This window comes from Ctenopharyngodon idella, chromosome 5, assembly GCF_019924925.1.
Source record: "Ctenopharyngodon idella isolate HZGC_01 chromosome 5, HZGC01, whole genome shotgun sequence".
Lineage (NCBI taxonomy): Eukaryota > Metazoa > Chordata > Actinopteri > Cypriniformes > Xenocyprididae > Ctenopharyngodon > Ctenopharyngodon idella.
In genome coordinates, this window is record NC_067224.1 from 41,194,305 (window position 1) to 41,216,402 (window position 22,098).

General features: G+C 41.4%; 1 protein-coding gene across 4 annotated transcripts in view; it reads left to right on the forward strand.

Annotated features, from left to right (window-relative positions):
* The window catches only part of LOC127512115 (cytosolic phospholipase A2 gamma-like), a 135,692-nt gene that overhangs the window by 20,791 nt on the left and 92,803 nt on the right, over nt 1–22,098 (forward strand). Inside the window, exons 1-2 of one of the 4 annotated variants that reach the window (XM_051892745.1) lie at nt 5,374–5,509; nt 5,651–5,790. The exons of 2 other annotated variants lie outside the window; for them this stretch is intronic. In XM_051892745.1, coding sequence (XP_051748705.1) covers nt 5,414–5,509; nt 5,651–5,790 — 236 coding nt within the window. In that variant the 5' untranslated portion in view covers nt 5,374–5,413. Of the gene's footprint in view, nt 1–5,373; nt 5,510–5,650; nt 5,791–6,055; nt 6,161–22,098 lie in introns of those variants that run through there. One more of the 4 variants, XM_051892746.1, reaches the window with a different exon arrangement.

A 22,098-nucleotide genomic window follows, 5' to 3' on the forward strand; every position in this document is an offset into this window, starting at 1 on the left:
GAGGTGACAGAACTGAATGGGGGTTCAGCTACTGAAGCAGTAATGTGTACAGCAGGTAATACAGGGCAAGGCATTACTGATGACACAGGTATAAAGTTAACATGGCAAGGGGTAGAATGACTAGGCATTACTTGGGCGGATGATTTAAGATCATCGGTAGCAGAAACTCTGTGTTGTTGAGCGCTGACCTCAAAAAGAGGATCAACAGCATGGCTAGACTGTGAATCAGGAACATTTACATCTTGAGATTCCTGTTTAATCCATTTGGCGCGTCCGTTGAGAATGTTATTTGTTGACATAATATAGAGGCTACTATGTCCTTTCTAAAAGCTGCTGAGAGACTCAGACAGGGACTTCATTGGTGACGCATAAATAAAATATAGGTGAGGCAAAAAGTACTTCTGGTTGCTTTTCTTTTTATTGCACAGACTGATATTTCTTGATGGTATAAAGGTTTTTGTGGTCAACAAAGAAATACATCGTCCCTGCTCACCCCCTCTCCCCTCCCCCCCTCAATGACAACAGATAAGTAACGCACATTGCCAAATACGATCGCAATTCTTTGCACAAACATTTTTACTGAGAATGACTAGAAGCCTAAGCAACACTGACAGCCTTAGCAACAGCATGTTGCCAATACCTGATAGCTTTAAAACAATGAGCATTAAAAGGAACTTAGCTTAGCATTCAGAGATGAAGGAGAGTGAAATAGCCGGCTGTGACGTGGATGCTTGATCTTCTCTTGAAACCTTCTTCATGCGGGGAGTGCAGATCCATCTGAACTTGTTCTTGAGTCAGTCAACTTCTAGTCCAGTTGCAGCGATGCGAGAAGCAATGCTAACTAGTGATGGGCAAATGAAGCCTCATGAAGCACTGAGGCTTCTCCCTCATTGTTTCGGGAAAAGATTCAAAACGAAAACAGCGCCATCTGGTGTTTAGTAAAAAATAAAGCAGGCAAAACTCTGTGAAAGAAGCTTCGTCGGAAGTGCTCAAATAAAAGCCTAATAGTGCGTGTGTGTGTGTGTTGAATTTATCTCAGTGATAAATAAATGTACCCATTAAACTATGGCATAAATGCCAGTATGAATATCAATATGATGTAACAGAAGAATAAATGTACACATATATGAATTGCATATGGCAAATATTTTATTTTCCTGAAATAATTTGTATTCTTCATATTACTTGTATAACTGGGTATTTAAAATATAGATATAAATATGATATAGATAAATTAACTAAATTAATAACTATTGATTCTTACAATGGAATGAATCAATACTGAATTTACTTAAGCTGGACAATGACATCATTTTCTTTAACAATCTGCATTGTAAAAAGCGCTATATAAATAAAGGTGACTTGACTTGACAGATATCAGTAGATACAAGCACAAGATACAAGGTGTAAAAACCTTTCTAAAAGTGAATTTACAGTAGGTCAGTGATAAAAAGATGTTTGTGTTTGGAAAATGCAGTTACAGGAGAATTAGGTGAAGAAGCAGAGAGTAAGTCATGTTGGCTGTTGTTAGGCTATTCATTTATTTTCATGTATTTTAACTCACTCTGGATAATATGTTGTGGAATGGTCTCGAACCCCGGCCCGATCGCTGCTGGCATGCGAGGCAAATGCATTATCAATAGCTATGTTTCCATCCAAAGTTGCATTTTTAACTTATGCGCAAATTTTGAATATCGCAAAAAACATTTGCGAATAAAGCAGTGTTTCCATCCAATGAGTCAAAGAGAACAAAAACGTCACTTCCTGATACACTGGCGCTAAATATCACTAGGAAAAAGGGAAGTTTCTGCAAAAGAAGCCATTGTATATAATAATTTTCATTTATAATAAATTATTTATGCTCAGACCGCGCAGATGAAACACAATAAACACTGTCATGTTATCTTGCATTCAAATGCCTGGTATTTGTGAACGCAATCGTGTGAGGCGCTGGAGGGAATTAAACCGAACCACTTTAATGACAGACTTTGCTCAGGCATTACAGAATGACCAAAAACAGCATTTCAGATGCTGTGCAGCGAGATCGGTCCGCTGGTTGGTCCAGTTATGCTGTTACATTGCAAAGTCACGTCTTTTTTGATGCGCATCAAGAAATTCAACGTTTTTTTATGTGATGTTCCAAAATGCACATTAAAATAGGTGGATGGAAACATAGCTATTGACGCTGAACACCTCATTCTCTAACAGTCGTCAGTGTGCAGTAGTATAACTGCAAAACTCTCACTATTTGGCCACTGTTACACACGCAATGCAAGTGGATGTCTGTTTATTACAGCTGACGCACAACAAAATGCTTCCCGAAAAATAAAGCGCAAATGATGAACGAATGACAAGGAAGCACAAAAAATGAATGTACAGTACACCAGAGTAAATACAGACAAGGGTTTGTTGTTAATCGCCAACAGCACATCAGCTCCAGACAATCAAAACCCAGTGTTACGCACATGATAAGGAATCAAAGCAGCCTGTTTTCAGGCCTTCCCACTTAGCTGGAAAGCTGTTCTAATATAAACGCGGGTCCTAAAGCACTTGCCCAGTCATAAACCTTCATTCCAGTGTTATTCTTTTGAGCTGTTTTGTATGGTCTCCCATCTCTTGTTCTGCAGTTTTTTTTCTTTTTATTTTCAAATCTCCTTCTAGCTTGTTCTCTCTCCTCGACCGCCATACGCCCCCTAATGCAAATTGGTTACAAGTTTGTTGTTGGTATCGGCCAGACTAACTTCCAAATAGTGTATTTGAAATAATACTGAGTCCACCTTTAATTTAAACCGGAGGGTTAGATGTTGTTATACAGTTCTATAAAGATCTGTACAGTTTATTGATATTCATTTTTATTTATTTAATAAAAATCGAACTTTGTTTTGTTCAAATTAGTTTACTACGGTAAGACTATTATAAGTGTTTCTAGACCGGGCGGGATTGTTTTCACGGGAAATTGCGTGATACGTCATTTGCCTGTTAGTTGTCACAACAAACGAGAAACCTCAAACCTCTGGAATCACCTGTTTTTTTGTAAAAAACAGGAGATGGCGTTTTTATTACTCAACAGGTGATTAAGCTATTTTATTGAACAGATAAATTGGCATATCATATGTAGCTCTCTGACAGAGTTCAGTGTAGCCTAAGCATTATCTATCTGAAAGGCTCATTTTTATTATGGTTGTTGCAGCGCTGTGCTGGACTTTATTTTCAATGAAGTAGGCTACCGTGAATATTAATGGGGAAAGCTTACAGTACCGTCTTCAGCTAGTCAGCTTCAGACCCTCCCATCTGAACTGGTCATAATGTATCTATGGATGTATACGAGTTATAAAGCAAATATTCCAAATAACCCAAGTTCAAATCCCAGCTAGTGGACTTTTCCTGATCCTGTCACCCTCTCTCTCTTCCACTTTGCTTCCTGTATACATACTGTCCTATCACAATAAAAAGCAAAATCACCAAAAAAATAAATCTTTAAACTGATGCTGGTTAAGCTCCATCCACACACTGAATAGAATCAGCATCTTTTTAGCCACCACATTAACATCTCTTGTCATGGGGATGGGGGAACATGACAAGAGATGTTAATGACAAGCTCGATTGTTTGCTGGCAGATTCTGTTCCCACCCTGTTTCTTACACAATGAGGTTCTAATATTTATCAAACTGATGCTGGTTAAACTCCATGCACACACAGAATAGAATCAGCATCTTTTAAGTCACTACATTAACCGCTCTCATCACATTGTTGGGGAAATGGATTCTGACAGCTGGATTGATTGCTGTCACATTTTTTTCCCCACCATGTTTCTTACACAGTGAGGTTCTAATATTTATCAAACTGATGCTGGTTAAACTCCATGCACTCACAGAATAGAATCAGCACCTTTTTTTAGCCACTACATCAGCATCTCTCATCATGGGATTGGGGAACGGATTCTCACAGCTGGATTGTTTGCTGGAAGATTTTGGCTGGATTGTAAATGGACCTTTGGAGAGAGAACATCCAAATGAACAAAACACAGGATGGCCACAGGTGATGGCAAACAGGATTTCAGTAGTAAGCCTGGAGAACCTAATTCAACAGCAAATGAGTTATGATTTACCTGAGTGTAAGCAAGCAAAAAAAATAGGAAATGTCTATAGAGGATAGGCAGTTTATGTATGTATATCCTAATCACAGTCTGTATCACAGTCCATAGAGCTTGTTGATGGACATCACTGCATTGAGCTTCCATTGAAGAAAAAGGATGTAGCGTTTGTTGTTTCTTCTCTGCACGCTCAATTTCTGAAAAGGAAATTCAAAAGAAATTCAGCTTTCCACTAGGACTATTGTAGTTTCATGGAGGACATGAAATTGAAGCAAAACCTGGCAGAATCTGGTACATCCCACACCACAGGGTGTATTACCCACAAAAATGCAAACTTCGAGTTGTGTGTGACTGCACAGCTACCTACCAAGGAAAATCACTCAACTTTCAACCCTCCCCACTCCCCCGCTGGCCTGCACCTATTATTTCCTATGTTTTCTGTACTGTTTCTTTAACAGCCACGCCCACTTGTTGTTACATGAGATTAAACAGGCTCGGGCAGGGAAATAAGGGAGAAACAGTTTTCTTACCATTTTGCTGTCATTCATGGATAAAACTTGTGTTTAAATGTTTAAGGAAACACAAGATAAAGGTTTAAGAAGTGTAATATCATAGGATACAAGAACCAACAGGATTTTTGTATATTTTTGTGTTTTGATTAAACTCGTACTTGTTTACAGATTTTTTGACTGACTTCTGTGATGAGTAAGAACCCATTTTTCCTGCCACTGTAATACCAGTGAAGTTAATCTAGGACTTTGCATCTACAGCTAGGATATTTTGAATAATATTGATTTAATTTATTTCTTTCCCAAACTGTACTGACTGCTCTAAAATATGAGACACCAATGTTTCAGGAGTTTAGGACACAGAATAGGACACGTGTATTCAATAACAGATTTATTTCCTATTTGAGTTTATGTATATGCTTTATTTTTTAAGAGCAAATCTTTCTCCAAGGCACTGTTAGATTCCAGTGTTTCCTGTCATTGCTATGCAAAGATTTGATTTCAAAAACAGTATCATAGATATTAAACTAAAAAAGTAATCAAATGTAATCAGATACATTACTTTACTTTAATAAAGTAATTAAAATGGGTACACTACTTATTACACTTTAAATAGGGTAACTTGTAATCAGTAACCTATTACATTTCCAAAGTAACCTTCCCAACACTGGTTAAGTATTATGTGTGTAAGGGGCGTGTATTTATGTAACGTAGGGCTGCGCTATATAAGAGCATGTCGTGGGACTCCGCTCAGAGTTCACCCCTCGAGGCCCAGATTCCCACACACTCTGGACTGAGCTCTGCAGTAGCCATGCCAACCACCGGGCTGGGATTGCTGGGAGTTTTGCTCTGTGCCCTTGCCGTTAGTTCTGGTGTCACGCCACAGCCCGACTTCAACATCAAGAGTGTAAGACTGCTAGATGCTGATGAGAGGAGGAATCTAGCCTATATGTGTATCCCACAGATTTGTAATGATGCAGGGACATAAACTATACTTAGAGACCAAAATATGCTTTGGAAAATGTTGATGTGTGTGTTCTTCATATAGGTGGCTGGGAAATGGTACCTGATTGGTTTTGCCACCAGTGCTGAGTGGTTTGTCACCTGTAAGGCGGACATGAAGATGGGAGTCGCCATGCTGACACCGACTGATGAAGGAGATCTGGAGATGGCATATTCCAGTCTCAAGTAAAATAAACTGATCACTAAAAATAAACTATGAACGAAACTTTCCCATGTTGGATAATGCAAAGATTTTACCCATTTGTCCTCGGTCTTCCAGTCCTGATGGCACAAGCTTGAGGTCGAACCAACTCGCTAAGAAGACTAATATTCCTGGAAAATTCAGCTACCGCAGTGAACGTAAGAAAGATATGACCACCTAGACATGAAATACAGTATAGTGGTTTATACAGGACTCAAATGAAAAATGTTTGTTCCACAGGGTGGGAGAATGACAATGACATGCGTTTTGTTGATGTGAAGTGTGATGAATTTGCTTTGATCCACACTGTCAAGACCAAGGCCGACTCCACTACAGTGGTCAGCAAACTCTATGGTAACAGCACCAGCATTTACACACCTTAAAATTAACTTGAATTTGTAGCAGGCTGTGAATTTAATGTTTGCACGTGGTTTGGTTCAGCTTTGTTTTGCATGACTTCTCATGCTGCGCCTAACCCCGGGCAGGGTGGGGCAGTATTTCAGATACAGTACATGCATATTTGAGAAACAAAATACTATTTTGTATTTTAAAGCCTTTGAAAAAAAGTACTCAAATACATTTAAGTTAATTATTCTTTTTATATTCTGAATACTATTTCCTGTATCAACTAGTTCAGACCACCAACCTTACCTTTCATGCACATGAGCTGCAGCTGTACAACATCTAGCATTGATTGGGTGAGCGAATTATCTGTGTTAAAAAGGAATAGGATAAGGTTACGATGTCATGGTCGATTCTACTTGTTGATTAAGGTTAAAACAAACATTCAGATATGCCTTTAGTTAAAATGAAGGAATAAAAGAGCACTGGCAAATGAGAAAAACAGTGTTAGCCAGTCAGTCTTGATAGTTAATTGGTTGTTGGTTTTATCAGCTAGCTAGTCAAATGTGTTTAAGCATTACTGTTTGCTAGGACTGTATGATTTAACTTTTTCTATATTGTTTATACACTGATCAGGTATAACATTATGACCACTGACAGGTGAAGTGAATGACACTGCTTTTCTCTTCATCACGGCACCTGTTAGTGGGTGGGATACATTAGGCAGCAAGTGAACATTTTGTCCTCAAAGTTGATGTGTTAGAAGCAGAAAAAATGGGCAAGCGTAAGGATTTCAGCAAGTTTGACAAGGGACAAATTGTGATGGCTAGACGACTGGGTCAGGGCATCTCCAAAACTGCAGCTCTTGTGGGGTGTTCCTGGTCTGCAGTGGTCAGTATCTATCAAAAGTGGTCCAAGGAAGGAACAGTGGTGAACCGGCGACAGGGTCATGGGCGGCCAAGGCTCATTGATGCACGTGGGGAGCGAAGGCTGGCCCGTGTGGTCCGATTCAACAGACGAGCTACTGTAGCTCAAATTGCTCAAGAAGTTAATGCTGGTTCTGATAGAAAGGTGTCAGAATACACAGTGCATCACAGTTTGCGTATGGGGCTGCATAGCCGAAGACCAGTCAGGGTGCCCATGCTGACCCCTGTCCAGCACCGAAAGCGCCAACAGTGGGCACCAGAGTATCAGAACTGGACCACGGACCAATGGAAGAAGATGGCCTGGTCTGATGAATCACGTTTTATTTTAAATCATATGGATGGCCGGGTGCCTGTGCGTCGCTTACCTGGGGAACACATGACACCAGGATGCACTATGGGAAGAAGGCAAGTCGGCGGAGGCAGTGTGATGAAATACACAGCAAACAAGGGGTTAATGAGACTAAATTAACAAGACACACCTGAACGGAAGACACTAATTAATCAGTAACCAAGGAAACAAACAGACAGGCACACAATGAGAACTGAAACAATTAAACTAGAAAACTGACTAGAGGCGTTTCTCAATACTAAGTTCGCAAAGTTCGGACTTACGTCCTTGGTAGTTAGGACTTGTTAAGTTTGACTCAGGAAAACGGACTCCGGTGGACAGGAGGACGCAAGCCCGGTGATTCTGCAAATGGCATAGCAGCGTGCCTGATAACATCACTCAGCTTGCTCTGGCTACTCCGTTTATCTCTGTATGTATATTTTAGGCAACATTAAAATGAAACGGGTTATAAAACACCACTCTGCCTCTTTTCGTTTTATTAAAAACAAAAAACAAAAAAAAAAACAACATTAATAGCATCACAAATGTGGTTCAGGAAATGCATTCATCTTCAATGTCTGCATACAGTATTTATAACAAAACGAAATATTAAACAACCCTGCCTCTTTTCATTTACATTTCAAAAATATTAAACATTAAGATATGTGCATACTCTGATCTTCACAGTAATAAAATGAAATATAACATAGACTAAAACACAACCCTGTCTCTTTTTGTAAAATGTCAGTTTTAATGATCCATTATAAATTAATAGCCATTATTAAAGGTATAAGAATATACAATAAGAAATAAAGCAAACAATTCAGTCAAACGTACAAAATTAGTGCTTTAGTAGGCTACAACGGTAAAGTTAAATAGCCTAAATAAAGTTATGAAACGTCACTTTGCCCTTAGCCAAAATGAACAAATTATAGATTCATGAGACCAAAGATTGCCGTTAGATATACAAAAGACGAATTATGTCATGTTAAACCACTACAGAGACATCAGAGCCAGCGACAAACGTCAGAAGGACTAGCCGAGGTAAGGCTGTTCTCGGCAGGGTACATGAGCACTGAGCACCCGTTGATCGCCTGGATCTCACAACTCCGACAACGTCAGATCAAAATTTCAGAAAGGCGCCATCTTTATCAATAAACCACAAATGTGAGCTTTAAACCAGTACATTCTCACCTGAAAACTCTTAAAACTACATGTCATGACGTAACAGTAATATGTTTAAATTACGCAGGTTTTCTCCTTTACTATTGACGCTTGCTGGTTAGTGCAAGATGCATTCTGGGATTCCTGGCTGTCTCAAGTCCGCACAAATCACCTCTCGATGCATCCTCGATAAAAGGGGCGGATCAAGAACATATCCGGGGATTTGAACTGTACTTGGCTAGATGTGAACTTTGAATTGGAACAGTATTTAGGCAGCGACTGATGACATTTCACAAGTCCACAAGAACACAAGTACAGACAAGAACGCATATTGAGAAACGGCTTATGAAACTGAAGACAGGGAAAAAGCATAAAAACAGATAAAAAACAAACTCAAAACGTGACAGTACGCCCCCTCCTGAAAAAGGCACGTCCTCGCACCGTAAAAGATAGTCCAACAGAGGGAGGGAGGGAGGGAGGGAGGAGGCCGTTGAACAAACAAAAGTCCAATGGGTGGGAGGGTGGGTGCCCTGGAGACTGACTAAGAGAGTCTTAGGCAAGGCGGGAAGCCTCCAGGGCGCTATTGGTGGTACAGGGATCCAGGGAGGTGCAGGAATTTCTGGGGCCCAGGGTGGTGCCGGCAGCTAAGGGGGCCATGGCAAAGCCGGCAGTTCAGGGGTGGCCTCCTTGGCCATAGACAGGTACCCCGTCTGCAAAATTTTCTTGGGCATAGCTATGGGTTTCTAGACTGGAATGGACCCAGGAGTAGGCTCGTAGGTTGGCGCGGGCTCTGGAGCAGACTCAGGGGCTGGAGCGAACTCTGGAGCAGACTCGGGGACTGGAGCAGACTCTGGAGCAAACTCAGGGGCTGGAGTGGACTCTGGAGCAGACTCAGGGGACTGGAGCCATCACTAGACACTAGTCAGGGGCTGGAGCCATCATTGGACACTGGTCAGGGGCTGGGGCAGTGGAGCAGACTCAAGGGCTGGAGCCATCTCTGGACCCCAAGACATCCCCTCATACTCCACTAGAATGCCGAAGGGCACAAGTGTGGTGGCCATAACGGCTGAGGGCTCAGGCGTGGCGGTCATCTTGGCTGAGGGTTCAGGCGTGGCGGCCATCTTGGCTGAGGGTTCAGGGGCAGTGACCATCTTGGGACGAGACTCAGGAGCAGCGCCATTTTGGGACGAGGCTCTGGGATGGCGGCCATCTTGGAACGAGGCTCTGGGATGGCGGCCATCTTGGGACGAGTCTCTGGGATGGTGGCAATCTTATTTTCTGGACTGAGGACCCAGATGGTCTTAGGAACTGCAGATGGATGGAGTGAAGCAGACTTCAGCGCTGAACAATGTTGGACACCCATTTACGTGCACGGGGGAATGCCAGTAGACAGAAATGGACCGATCCATCGGGCCAGGCTAGGCTAATAGCCCCGGACTTGTAGCACCGATCCCAAAATCAAGCTGCATTTCCACCATTGGACCAGAAGCTCCGCAGCGCTTCACTAAAACCCGCCCGTGACACGCCTCTCTGGAACAACGTCACACAAACCCGTCATTTCACAAACAAATGGAAGTTTTATCAGAAAAATAATAAAAAATAAATCACTGGAAACTGGAAACTAGCGAGATCGTAAAGTGAACATGATAAAAGCAGGCATTTGTTGGCATTTTGTTGTTTACTTAAAGATTTAAACCCCAAGCATCAATGTTTTACCAAACAAATTGATCATAATGAATTAATGTGTGTCAAGATTAAACATTAGTCACAGAAATAAAGTGGTATTTACTGTTATTTCACAAAAGAAAGAGGACACGTGCACTTATTCAGTTGCGTCTGTTTCTGTTTATTTGTAGTCATGTTATTTGTAGTCATATGATTACATCACATTTACAAAGAATGATAATTTCTACAAATTTTCCACCAAAAATACGACCTGAGGAGCTTTAGCACTCTCTCCAGTGACAGTCCCAACAGTTATATTTTCAGTCTGAGAAACAGAGGAATCCCGAAAAACGTCTCAGGTTACGTATGTAACCATGGTTCCCTGAGAACAGGGAACGAAACTCTGGGGAACCGTCACTCGTGACAGGTGTCCGAATGCCAAAGAATCACACCACTCCAATCCTATTGGCCTGCGACAGCCTATGACGTCATCATAGCGCGAACCCGGAAGTATAAAAGAGCACTTGGGGAAACAGTCAGTACCTACTCGTCTTGAGGGACTGTTCAGCAGGCAGCCTGAAGCATGGCAAGGCAACGCAGAGTCTCGTTGCCTGTTCTCAGGGAACCATGGTTACATACGTAACCTGAGACGTTCCCTTTTGAAAGGGAACTCTACTCTGCGTTTACCGCTATGGGGAACGAAATGCCCACTCCGCCATGCTGAAGGAGAGTGCATGCCAAATGACTAGACAAACGTCCAGCAGTTTCAGGGAAACGCTGGGAGCAACTCACCCTCGCTATACCTCCACCGCTTTGTCAAGCCTGCCGCGCACGGTCTCTTTCCTGACGCGCTCCCAAGGCAGCTGCAGCCTGCCCGAAGCGCGCTCCATAACCTTCAATAACTCTGCATACGCTGGGCAGTGCGGCCTGGAAGGAGCCGCGGGCTCACCCGCTTCTTCCTCCACGGCCATCTCCTGCTCTCTGGGGCTTGCCGCTTGCTCCTGGACCCGTTGATGTCAAAGACAAAACGTCATCGTCATCCAGGAGTGCGTCCTCGTCAGCCGCTTCGGTTTGAGACAGGTTTATACCCTTCTCAAATTCCTCAGCGAGCTCTACCTGAGAGCCCCATGATTTCAGCCGCCGCTCTGCCTCAGCATGAGCAGGGCCGGAACCACAGGGCAAAGGCGCTGATGCCTCTTCCCTCGAGAAGAGGGCCAGATGAGAACGGAGCGTCTTCATGGAAAGATGCTCACAGTTAGTGCAGACAGCGCCCTCAAGCACTGTCCACGCGTGCTCCTTGACCAAACAGAAAACGCACAGGTTGTGTGTGTCCTCCGGTGTTAAAAACCTAGGACAAGGATCAGCACACTTCCTGAAACGTTTGTCAGACATGTTGTAGAGTAATTACTTACCAGTGTAGAAAACAAAGGCATAGACAGAACAGTCCCGAAAGACGAGAAGATACTGTTTCCCCAGGCGCTCTTTTATACTTCCGGATTCGCGCTATGATGACGTCATAGGCTGTCGCTGGCCAATAGGATTGGAGTAGTGTGATTCTTTGGCATTCGGACACCTGTCACGAGTGACGGTTCCCCATAGCGGTAAACGCAGAGTAGAGTTCCCCTTCGAAAGGGAACTGGAGTTGCTTTAATTTAAGAAATATGCGGAGCTAAATATGGATATCAGACAGTCCGTTAAGAGACGAGACGTGCTGACAGATAAAATAAATACATGATTGTGATAGCCTACGTATATGATTTGTCTGATTTCTTCAAGCCGTCGTATTTACCATGTTTACTATGGTAATAACGAGCATAGTCTTGGTGATCAGCATCCACATCGGATCACAAACAGAAGTTATTTCAAACACTTGCTGCTGTCTGAAAGTGAGCTTTGAGCTAAAATGTTTTTAAAAGTCTTTAATGCTGATGTTAGCTGGTAACCTATGTAATCATCCATGGCGCCTCCGTCTCCACACACAGATAAACTACGCCTTTGTTCGTAACCACTCCCTCAAGCCCGAGCTGGCCCGTTTTGGACCAAGGTATTCGGTGAGCTGAAAAACCCTGGCTGTTGGCCCCGAGGAAGCCCCGACGAGGCACGATCAAGCCCCGGAAGTGACAGTAGAAACGCAACTGACATAACATAGTCAAAGCTAGACAAAGGACAGACATAAACTGAGGGCTTAAATACACAGCAAACAAGGGGTTAACGAGACTAAATTAACAAGACACACCTGAACTGAAGACATTAATTAATCAGTAAACAAGGAGACAAACATGCAGGCAAACTGAAACAATTAACAAACTAGAAAATTGACTATGAAACTGAAGACAGCGAAAAAGCATGAAAACAGATCAAAAACAAACTCAAAACGCCGCATATACACGCATATGCATGTCCGTGCAAGTTTTAGCGAGCAGGAGTTATTGACACATTAGAGCAAAAAAGAAACATGAACAAATGAGTAATAAAGAGTGGGACGTGCTTAATGTTAAAAAAGAGTTTATAAAAGTGTAAAATGCCACAAATAAGAACTAATGTTCAGTATTCGCATACTGACAGGCAGCTTTCTGTGCATGGCTAAACGGCCAAATGCACACAAAAATGTCAAAATCCGAGTATTCGCATAAACACGGCCAGTCTTGAGTAAAGGTAAACAAATGGGAGAATTTGATGTATATCAATATATTGGGTCCGTGCATAAGCTCTTAAAGTTACAGCAGCCTAAAATGAACATTATTTAAATGAAAATAATAAATAAATGTGGGGGAAAAATACAATTATACATAAATAAGGAAATGAAAGTATAAATACTTATTTTAATTTTTTTTTTTTACGTATATTTATTTATTTTATTTTTTTACATTTCTTCATATATTTATTTACGTATATATTTATTTATTGTTTTTGCAGGTTTTGTCCTCCATACACTTCTTACTTTCTATAATTCACTGATTTTATTTTATTTTACTACAATATTATTACATAAAATATTTGTGTATGAAAGAAAAAAAAGTAAAGAAAATTAAAAAAAAAACCACAAAAAAATCCAAAGTCATGATTTGGGGCCCTCTAGCATCCTGGGCCCATATGCCTGGCATACTTTGCACCCCCGTAATAGTGCCCCTGTGCCCTTGAGCGACACACTTGCAGTATAATTGGAAAGAGGTTGGTGATAAAACCTGCGGGGCATTAATGCCTGACGCACCTCTGCTGGTGCCAAACTGCCAGCCGCAGGGTCATCAGCTGGGAGCCACCCTTCACTGATGTTTCGCCCCTTATGTCCCAGAACATCTCAGGTTAGTGGGGCAGCGAACAGGGACGTCTCCCTGCCGCTGGACTTAGATCTCAGGTTCTTATGCCTTGAGGCTTCTCAGCATCCCAGCTCTTGTCAGTCCTCCTCAGCCATAGCCAAAAGCTTTCTTTCTCCGCCTCTTCGGCAAGATCTTTTACTTCTTACTGACCTCGCCAGAGCTGAAGCCGATGTGCCTCAGGAAGTGGCTGGTCGACTGAGCAACGAAGCCAGCCTATCTCCACTGGTTAAGTTGTTGCTCTCCATCCCTTTCCCTGGCATTCCGGACAGGCTGCCTCTTAGGGCTCTGGGGCCTCTTGTTTGCCATCGCTCTTGCTCTTTTTGTGCATTCTGACAACTTCCTCACCTGGTCATGGCACCACCTATAGCGGCCCTGAGCCAAAGCAGTTTTGTGTGGAGTCAATATAATGCCACATATGTTTGCAGAAGAATTAAGTATTAAATAAGTTTGTGTGTTTCACTTCATGGCATTGTTTTGACATGGGGTGGAGTCAAGAAACTGGGGCGTGTTCAGTGGGCCTGGCCACACCTCCCTTCTAGTGACATCATCTGCTCAAGATGCAGATAACAACTGATCAAGGCACCATGGCTGAGAGGCATGCGGGTGGATCGTTTCCTTGTTGTACTCACACTTTTACTTGAAAATGTGCATGGTTTTGTTTTGTTAACTAAATGTGTATTAAAAGCTTTTAATACTCAGAGATTGGTTAAAGTCTTTGAGGCTACTCCTGAAATAGCCTGAAATCTGCTGTTTATTTCTGTCATTGTGCAAGATTTTATGCTGGTGATTTTTTTTTTGTTTACTTTTATAAATTATATTATTGTCCCATGTTTTATAAAATAAATATTATATAAAAAAATGTTCATAAATCATTTTCATAAACTTCTATAACTTTTTTGGTTTCACATTTTAATTTTTTTTTAACACAAATTAAGAAATTTCTGTCACTAAAAGATATGTTGAATAAAACAGAAGTCAAAAATTTAAGCTTGAGTCTTAGACCTTTTTAATAATGTATCGTCTGTCAAGTTACATTTATAACTTACATTAAACCTAGTAGTAACTTTGAAATAATGTAATCAAAGTGTGTGCTGGGTGTTAACAGGTTTTAAGCAAACGCTGGTAATACACATTTAGTTAACAAAACGAAACCATAAATGCTATAAAATGTGCACACTCACACTGAGAGAAAAGAACAGCAGATGCTGGCTTTTTCAGACAGTTCAAGTTAGCAAACTAGCCTCTTAACTAACTTCTTTAACTTAAGCAAACGTTGTTATAATACACATTTTGTTAAAACAAAAAATTTTAATGCTATAAAAGTGTGCACACTGAGAGAAATAAAGAGCAGATGCTGGCTATTTTCATACAGTTCATCTTTTAACATTTAGTTAACCAAAAAAAAACAAAAAAAAACATGCACATATTAATGCTATGTGCGAGTACAACAAGGAAACGATCCACCTGCATGCCAAACCAAGATGCTCAGGGAGGCAGCTCTGATCAGTTCTCTTAAGGCCATCTTTCATCAGAGCAGCAGCCATTTCACCCTGTAGCCCAAGACTGGTTTCCCACTGAAGCTAAACAGGATTGAGCCTGGTTAGTACCTGGATGGGAGACCTCCTGGGAAAACTAGGTAGCTGCTGGATGCGGTGTTAGTGAGGCCAGCAGGGGGTGCTCACCCTGTGGTCTGTGTGGGTCCTAACACCCCAGTATAGTGACGGGGACACTATACTGTAACAAGCACCGTCCTTCGGATGAGACCGAGGTCCTGACTCTTTGTGGTCATTAAAAATCCCATGGCACATCTCATTAAGAGTAGAGCTGTAACCCCAGTGTCCTGGCCAAATTCCCTCCATTGGCCCTTACCAATCATGGCCTCCTAATAATCCCCATCCATTGAATTGGCTCTATCACTCTTTCTCCTCTCCACCTACAGCTGGTGTGTGGTGAGCGCACTGGTGCCGTTGTACTGTGGCTGCCATCGCATCATCCAAGTGGATGCTGCACACTGGTGGAGGTTAAGGAGAGACCCCCTGATATGATTGTAAAGCGCTTTGGGTGTACAGTTGTACATAGGAAATGCGCTATATAAATATACCATTCATTCATTCATTCATTCAGTAACTGTGGTTGCCATATGCTTATCTGTGAGCTCAGCTAATTACTCTTACAGGCTCTTATTGGTTGTTCAGAGAGCACTGGAATTCTTTCCCCTGTCACTTGGAAAGAAATTGTGTACACTTGCCTTCCCTTGCGGATAGAGAGACAACGGGACTTGGCCGAATTGATTTTCATCCTGGCCCAGCTCAGCAGCTCTTCCAGCCTCTTGATGAGCTGTGCTGTGTGTGCATGCCGCTGTCTGGAGCAGGATTTTGACATCATCCATGAAGCACCGGAGGAGAGGCAACCTGAATCCTGCATTGTTCCTTTAATCCCCTCGCTATGGTCCTTGCTCCAATCAGGATGACTTCAAAGGCTGCTGTGAATAAAATGGGGGAAATTGAGCACCCCATAGCTATTCCCCTGCCAAGTTTTTGCCAGCTGGTTGTAAAGTCATGTAATGAGTGGCAGATCTTCAAATCCACAAAATAGCTTTGGATGATGGTATTGACACATGCAGGCACGTGGAAAAAGTCCAGGCCAAAGTCAATCAACCGATGTGAGAAAAGAGCCATTGGCTTTCTCCAAATCCAGCCAGACAACATGAAGATCCTTCTCGTCCCTCTTAGCGAATTGGATCTGGTCCCAGATTAAAGGATTAGTTCATTTCAGAATTAGAATTTCCTGATTTACTCACCCCCATGTCATCCAAGATGTTCATGTCTTTCTTTCTTCAGTCGTTTTCTTCATTTTCATTCAGAAGTGAACTAATCCTTTAATGTTACACCCTGAGAAACTCTTTTTACTTCTTCATTCCTGGTCTTAGTGCAAATTAGTCATGTTATTCTTTCATCAATTTGGTCAAAATGTAATAACTTGTTCAACTCTGAAATGACTTTTTGGTAACACTTTAAAACAAGGTCCCATTAAGTTAACATTATTTAATGCATTAATAATGAGCACTACATTTGTTACAGGCCTATTTCTTATTTGTTAACATTAGTTAAACTGCTCTTTGTTAGTTCATTTAGCTCAAGTTAACAGGTATAACTTGATTTTAATAATGTAAATATTGAAATTAACATGAACTAAGATTAATAAATGCTTTAGAAGTATTTCTCATTGTTCATGTTAACTAATGTTAAAGGTACAATATGTAATATTTTTGCAGTAAAATATCCAAAAAACCACTAGGCCAGTGTTATATATTTTGTTCACTTGAGTACTTACAATATCCCAAATGTTTTCAACTATTTGTAAATCGTGAGAAAATTGCAGTTTTAACCAAGGCTCCGGGACGTGTGAGGAGTCGCCTGTCAATTGCGTCATACCCGCGGTTAACCCTCGGTCTGCCTCAGTTTCCGGTTTTATTTTGTAGAAACCATGGAAACACCAAAGACGCTTTAATATATAACTGTTTTGATATATTTATAGACAGAAAACGAATTGTTATATAGCTCAACACGTTTAGTCTTATTGTTTAAATCAATTTTCTTGATTTTTTTTCGAGTACCATGCTTTACCATGCCTCAGAGAAAAACACTATTTTGTCAAATAGCTAACATAGCATAATCAGATGCAGCTATATTTTTATTAACAGTAATACATAATTTTCTTCATCATACGTTTTAAAATTAATTGCATGCCATTTATCAACACAAGACATCCAATATTTTATATTCTAAAATCGATCAGCTTACTGCACTGTGCAACAGTGTCTCACAGCAGCCACCGAGCGAACGCTCAGAGTAACGTTATAACATCATTTTCAACACTCTCAAATGTATCTAAAATGATAAACAGAGCTGTTACCTCATACTCATGACCGGAAAAGCAGAAGCAGCGCCGGCGACTGTGTCATAATAAAAGTTCTGCTGCTCGTGAGACGTGTGTTGCGCAATCACTCCAGCGGCCTCGTTCAACTCCAACAACGCTCGGTCCTGCGCTGCTTCATACTACAGTAACGTTAATAATCTCATCCATGAACATGAGTTCTTCCCGACTCCAATCCCTATTCTTTTGCACCGTCCGCTCTAAAACTTGGCGTCATCAAGCTACGCCTTTGTTTTGAATAGCCTTCTAGCGACCTCTAGCGGACAAAATTATTACATATTGTACCTCTAACCAATATAACCTTAATGTAAAATGTTTCTTGTTGAACATCTTATTCCTCTCTGAAACATCATACTACGGAAGTAAATGGATTTGAATGCCGTTTCTAATCTTACTTAAATTTCAACCTGCAATGTGTACTGTAAAAAACATTAGCTCAATTAATTAAATTATTTACTGTAGTTTGCATTGATTTAGTCAGAATTGTTTCTGTGACATTTTGATGTGCTTGTATTTTTTTTATTATTTATTTTTTTATTTTTTGTAGGCAGAACACCCCACCTGAGCCAAGTTGTTTTGGACAAGTTCACTGCGTTTTCTCGGAAACAAGGCATTCTGCCGGAGAACATCGCCATCCTGCCTAAAAATGGTAAAACAGCCAACACAAGCTCATTGGAAAAACGTACCTGTGGCAACATTTTTGTACCAATACGTACATATCACTGCAGTTTCCAACAGAAATGAACACAAGAGGCAGTAAAACAGCAAGCACTTTTAATCATTTTCACACACAATTATGATTACAGTGGCAGATTATGGATCAATAAAGACTTGTTTTCACACAGCTCCTTGCACAATTATGTTATGACCTCAAAACACTATCATAGTGCATGATTTGTAAACAAACATATTTTGGAGTTTGCATCATTAACCAGCTCCATATGTTCAGTTTTACTTACACTAAGCTTGCTTAGTAGCTCAGCTGGTTAGTTAATCCAAAAATGAAATTTCTGTCATTAATTACTCACCCTCATTTCACACCGGTAAGACCTTCTTTCATCTTTGGAACACAAATTAAGATATTTTGATGAAATCCGAAAGATTTATTTTATCCTCCATTGAAAGCAACGTAATTACCAAGGTCCAGAAAAGTAGTAAATCATCAATTCAACCTTAACATTATAAAGCGACAAAAATACTTTTTGTGCGCAAAAACAAAACAAAAATAATGACTTTATTCAACAAATTCGTCTCTCCCCTGTCATTCTGCAAAGCTATTTATTAGTGCTGGGTAAAAAAAAAAAATAGATTTCTCGATTTTAATCCATTCTCATTTTTATTGTGCTTTGTTACTTTTGATATGAAGCAAAGTCTCAGATTTCAAATGACGTCCATCTTATTAGGAGATTCAAAAAATAAATACCGTTTTGGCGCTGTTTAATGTGACGTGACAGATCGCTTTAGCGCCTCAGTTAAAGAGAAGCGGCAGCACGGAGTGCATGTGAACATCCTCTCCTCCGCTTTAATACCAGTTACAGCGTGAAATAAACATGAATAAACATCTGAAGGTATGTTAAAATATACAGTACAACTTACCGAAATCCGTATCATGTCTTGTGTAATCGCTCAATCAGTGTTTCAACCTCGGAAAGACGTCAATAAAACAGCTTGTAAACAATGTCACGTAACGTCACATTCATAACATATTCAGTGACCATAAACTCATTAGTCAGCTAGAAAAGTGTACTCTAGAAAGCAAAATTCTGATAAATATAGCTATGCACCGTTAAATATTCATTATAATTTTTAATGTTCTTCAATATTTACTGCATGTTTGAATAAATCAGTTATGACAGCCAAATGTTTATATTTCAAAAAAACGAATTGGAGTAGAAATATGATTATGTAATTCTAAACTCTATTTATACTCTATTTTCGCTACTCGCTACTCTATTTATAGAGTAGCGAGTTGGCAGTGGTGACGGCAGGAGCGCGTAAGTGTTTTGCTTAATATCTGTTGTGGGTCATTAGCTTCGTTTATTATTTGCTACCAGGAAGGATTTAAATTCGTATCTGTGTTTGTCCTATTTTGTACCTTGACTTTAATTGTATTTTAATTGCACTTGTTTAGAATAACAGGCACGTTTGCAGACTTTATTGGTGTTATTGCTCGTAATTGAGCAGAGTTTCGTTTAGATTCGCAGCCATTCACGGGCTTTAGGCTTTTGCAGCGCAAATTTGCAAGGCGGGCGTAGCTCTTCTAATCACGTGTTAATAAGCTGTATATTTATTGTGTGTGTGCGCTGTCGTGGAAGCGTCAGCGGGAGCGTTCAGCCTCCTCGGGTAAAGACCTGCGACTCTACCTGCGCGACTCCACCGAGCAACGACACCGGTAGGCACTTAACTTTCTTCCTCCTTTCACACTTTTCCTTCATCATCAGCATGTGCTTTCAATACATTCCTGTTGTCTCTCGGCAACGCTCCACTAACCCACGTAAAAGGCAGCGCAATGCTTCTAACCTGCGCCCTATTTACTCCTCTTCTAACACTAATACTCCTCTCTCTGTCTCTGTGGGTCTATGAAAACTGTCAGTCAGCAGTTAACAAAGCTGACTTCATTCCAGGCTTTTCTACTAATTCTTCTCTTAATATCTTGGGATTAACTGAGACCTGGATTCGTCCAGAGGACTCAGCAACCCCTGCTGAGTCAACTTCACTTTCTCTCATACCCCTCGCCAGTCTGGGAGGGGTGGGGGCACAGGTCTTCTCATTTCTGACAATTGGAAATACTCGACTCATTCCTCTCTTTGCAACAACAATTCATTTGAGTTTCATGCTATTACAATCTCAAATCCTGCCAAAATTCATATCGTACTAATTTATCGCCCCCCAGGCCAACTGGGTACCTTTGTAGAGGAACTGGACATGCTGCTGTCCTCGTTCCCAGAGGATGGTAGCCCACTTGTAGTTTTTGGCGATTTCAACATTCATCTAGAGAAGCCTTATGCTTCAGACTTCCACTCTCTTCTAGCCTCATTCGATCTTAATCGGCTCATCACCACAAGTACTCACAAATCTGGCAACGAACTTGACCTCATTTACACATGCAACTGCGTCACTGACAACATCTTGGTAAAACCTCTGCACATTTCCGATCATTTCTTCATTACTTTTAATCTACAACTCCCTATTTGTTCACCACCAACCCCTCTACCAGTTACCTTCAGACGAAACCTGCGCTCTCTTTCTTCTTCTCATCTTTCCTCTGTCGTGTCATCCTCCCTTCCCTCACCCACACAGTTCTCATCTTTGGATGTGAATAAAGCAACAGACATTTTATGTTCCACCCTAACTTCATCTCTTGATAGTATCTGTCCTCTGTCATCCAGGCCTGCACGTGCTACTCCCTCTAATCCCTGGTTATCAGATGTTCTTCATGAACATCGGACCAAACTCAGGGCTGCGGAGAGGAAATGGCACAAATCAAAAAGACCAATATGACCTAGGTTGCTATCAATCTCTGCTCTCATCCTTTTCTGCTGGAATTCATGCTGCTAAATCTACCTATTTCCACAACAAAATCAACAGTGCTTCAAACACACGCACACTTTTCAAAACATTCAACTCTCTCCTCTGTCCCCCTCCACCACCACCCACCTCATCACTAATTGCTGAAAATTTTGCTAATTTTTTCACTGACAAAACATCTACCATCAGCAGTCAGTTCTCCGCTCCACACACACAGGAACTCAGACCAATCACACACACAGCCACACACCTCCTTTCTTCATTCTCTCCCCTCACTGAGACAGAAGTATCTAAACTTCTCCTCTCCAGCCATCCCACCACCTGCCCTCTAGATCCCATCCCTCACACCTTCTACAAGCCATCGCTCCTACACTTTTACCAGCACTTACACACATTTTCAACACATCTCTCCACACTGGCATTTTCCCTAACACATTCAAGCAGGCTCGGGTAACCCCACTGCTTAAAAACCCACATTAAGCACGTCTCTTGTAGACAGCTACAGACCTGTTTCTCTCCTACTATTCATAGCACAAACAATTGAACGAGTTGTTTTCAACCAGGTGTCATCTTTCCTCTCACAGAGCAACCAATTGGACGTCAATCAGTCTGGTTTCAAGAGTGGCCGCTCGACCGAGACTGCACTACTGTCAGTTCCTTGCGGATTGCAAAGGCTAATTCCAAATCATCAGTTCTCATTCTGCTCGATCTATCTGCTGCCTTTGACACGGTGAATCATCAGATCCTTCTGTCCACCCTCTCATCACTTGGCATCACAGGTACTCCACTTCTCTGGTTTGAATCCTATCTCACAGGAAGGTCTTTCAGGGTTGCCTGGAGAGGGGAGGTATCCAAAGCTCATCAACTGACCACAGGGGTTCCTCAGGGTTCAGTGCTTGGACCCCTCCTCTTCTCCATTTACACTACATCACTTGGTCCCATCATTCAGGCACATGGTTTCTCCTACCATTGCTATGCTGATGACACACAACTCTTCCTTTCATTCCAACCAGATGATCCCACAGTAGCTGCATGAATCTCAAGCTGTCTGGCGGACATCTCGGCATGGATGAAGGAACATCATCT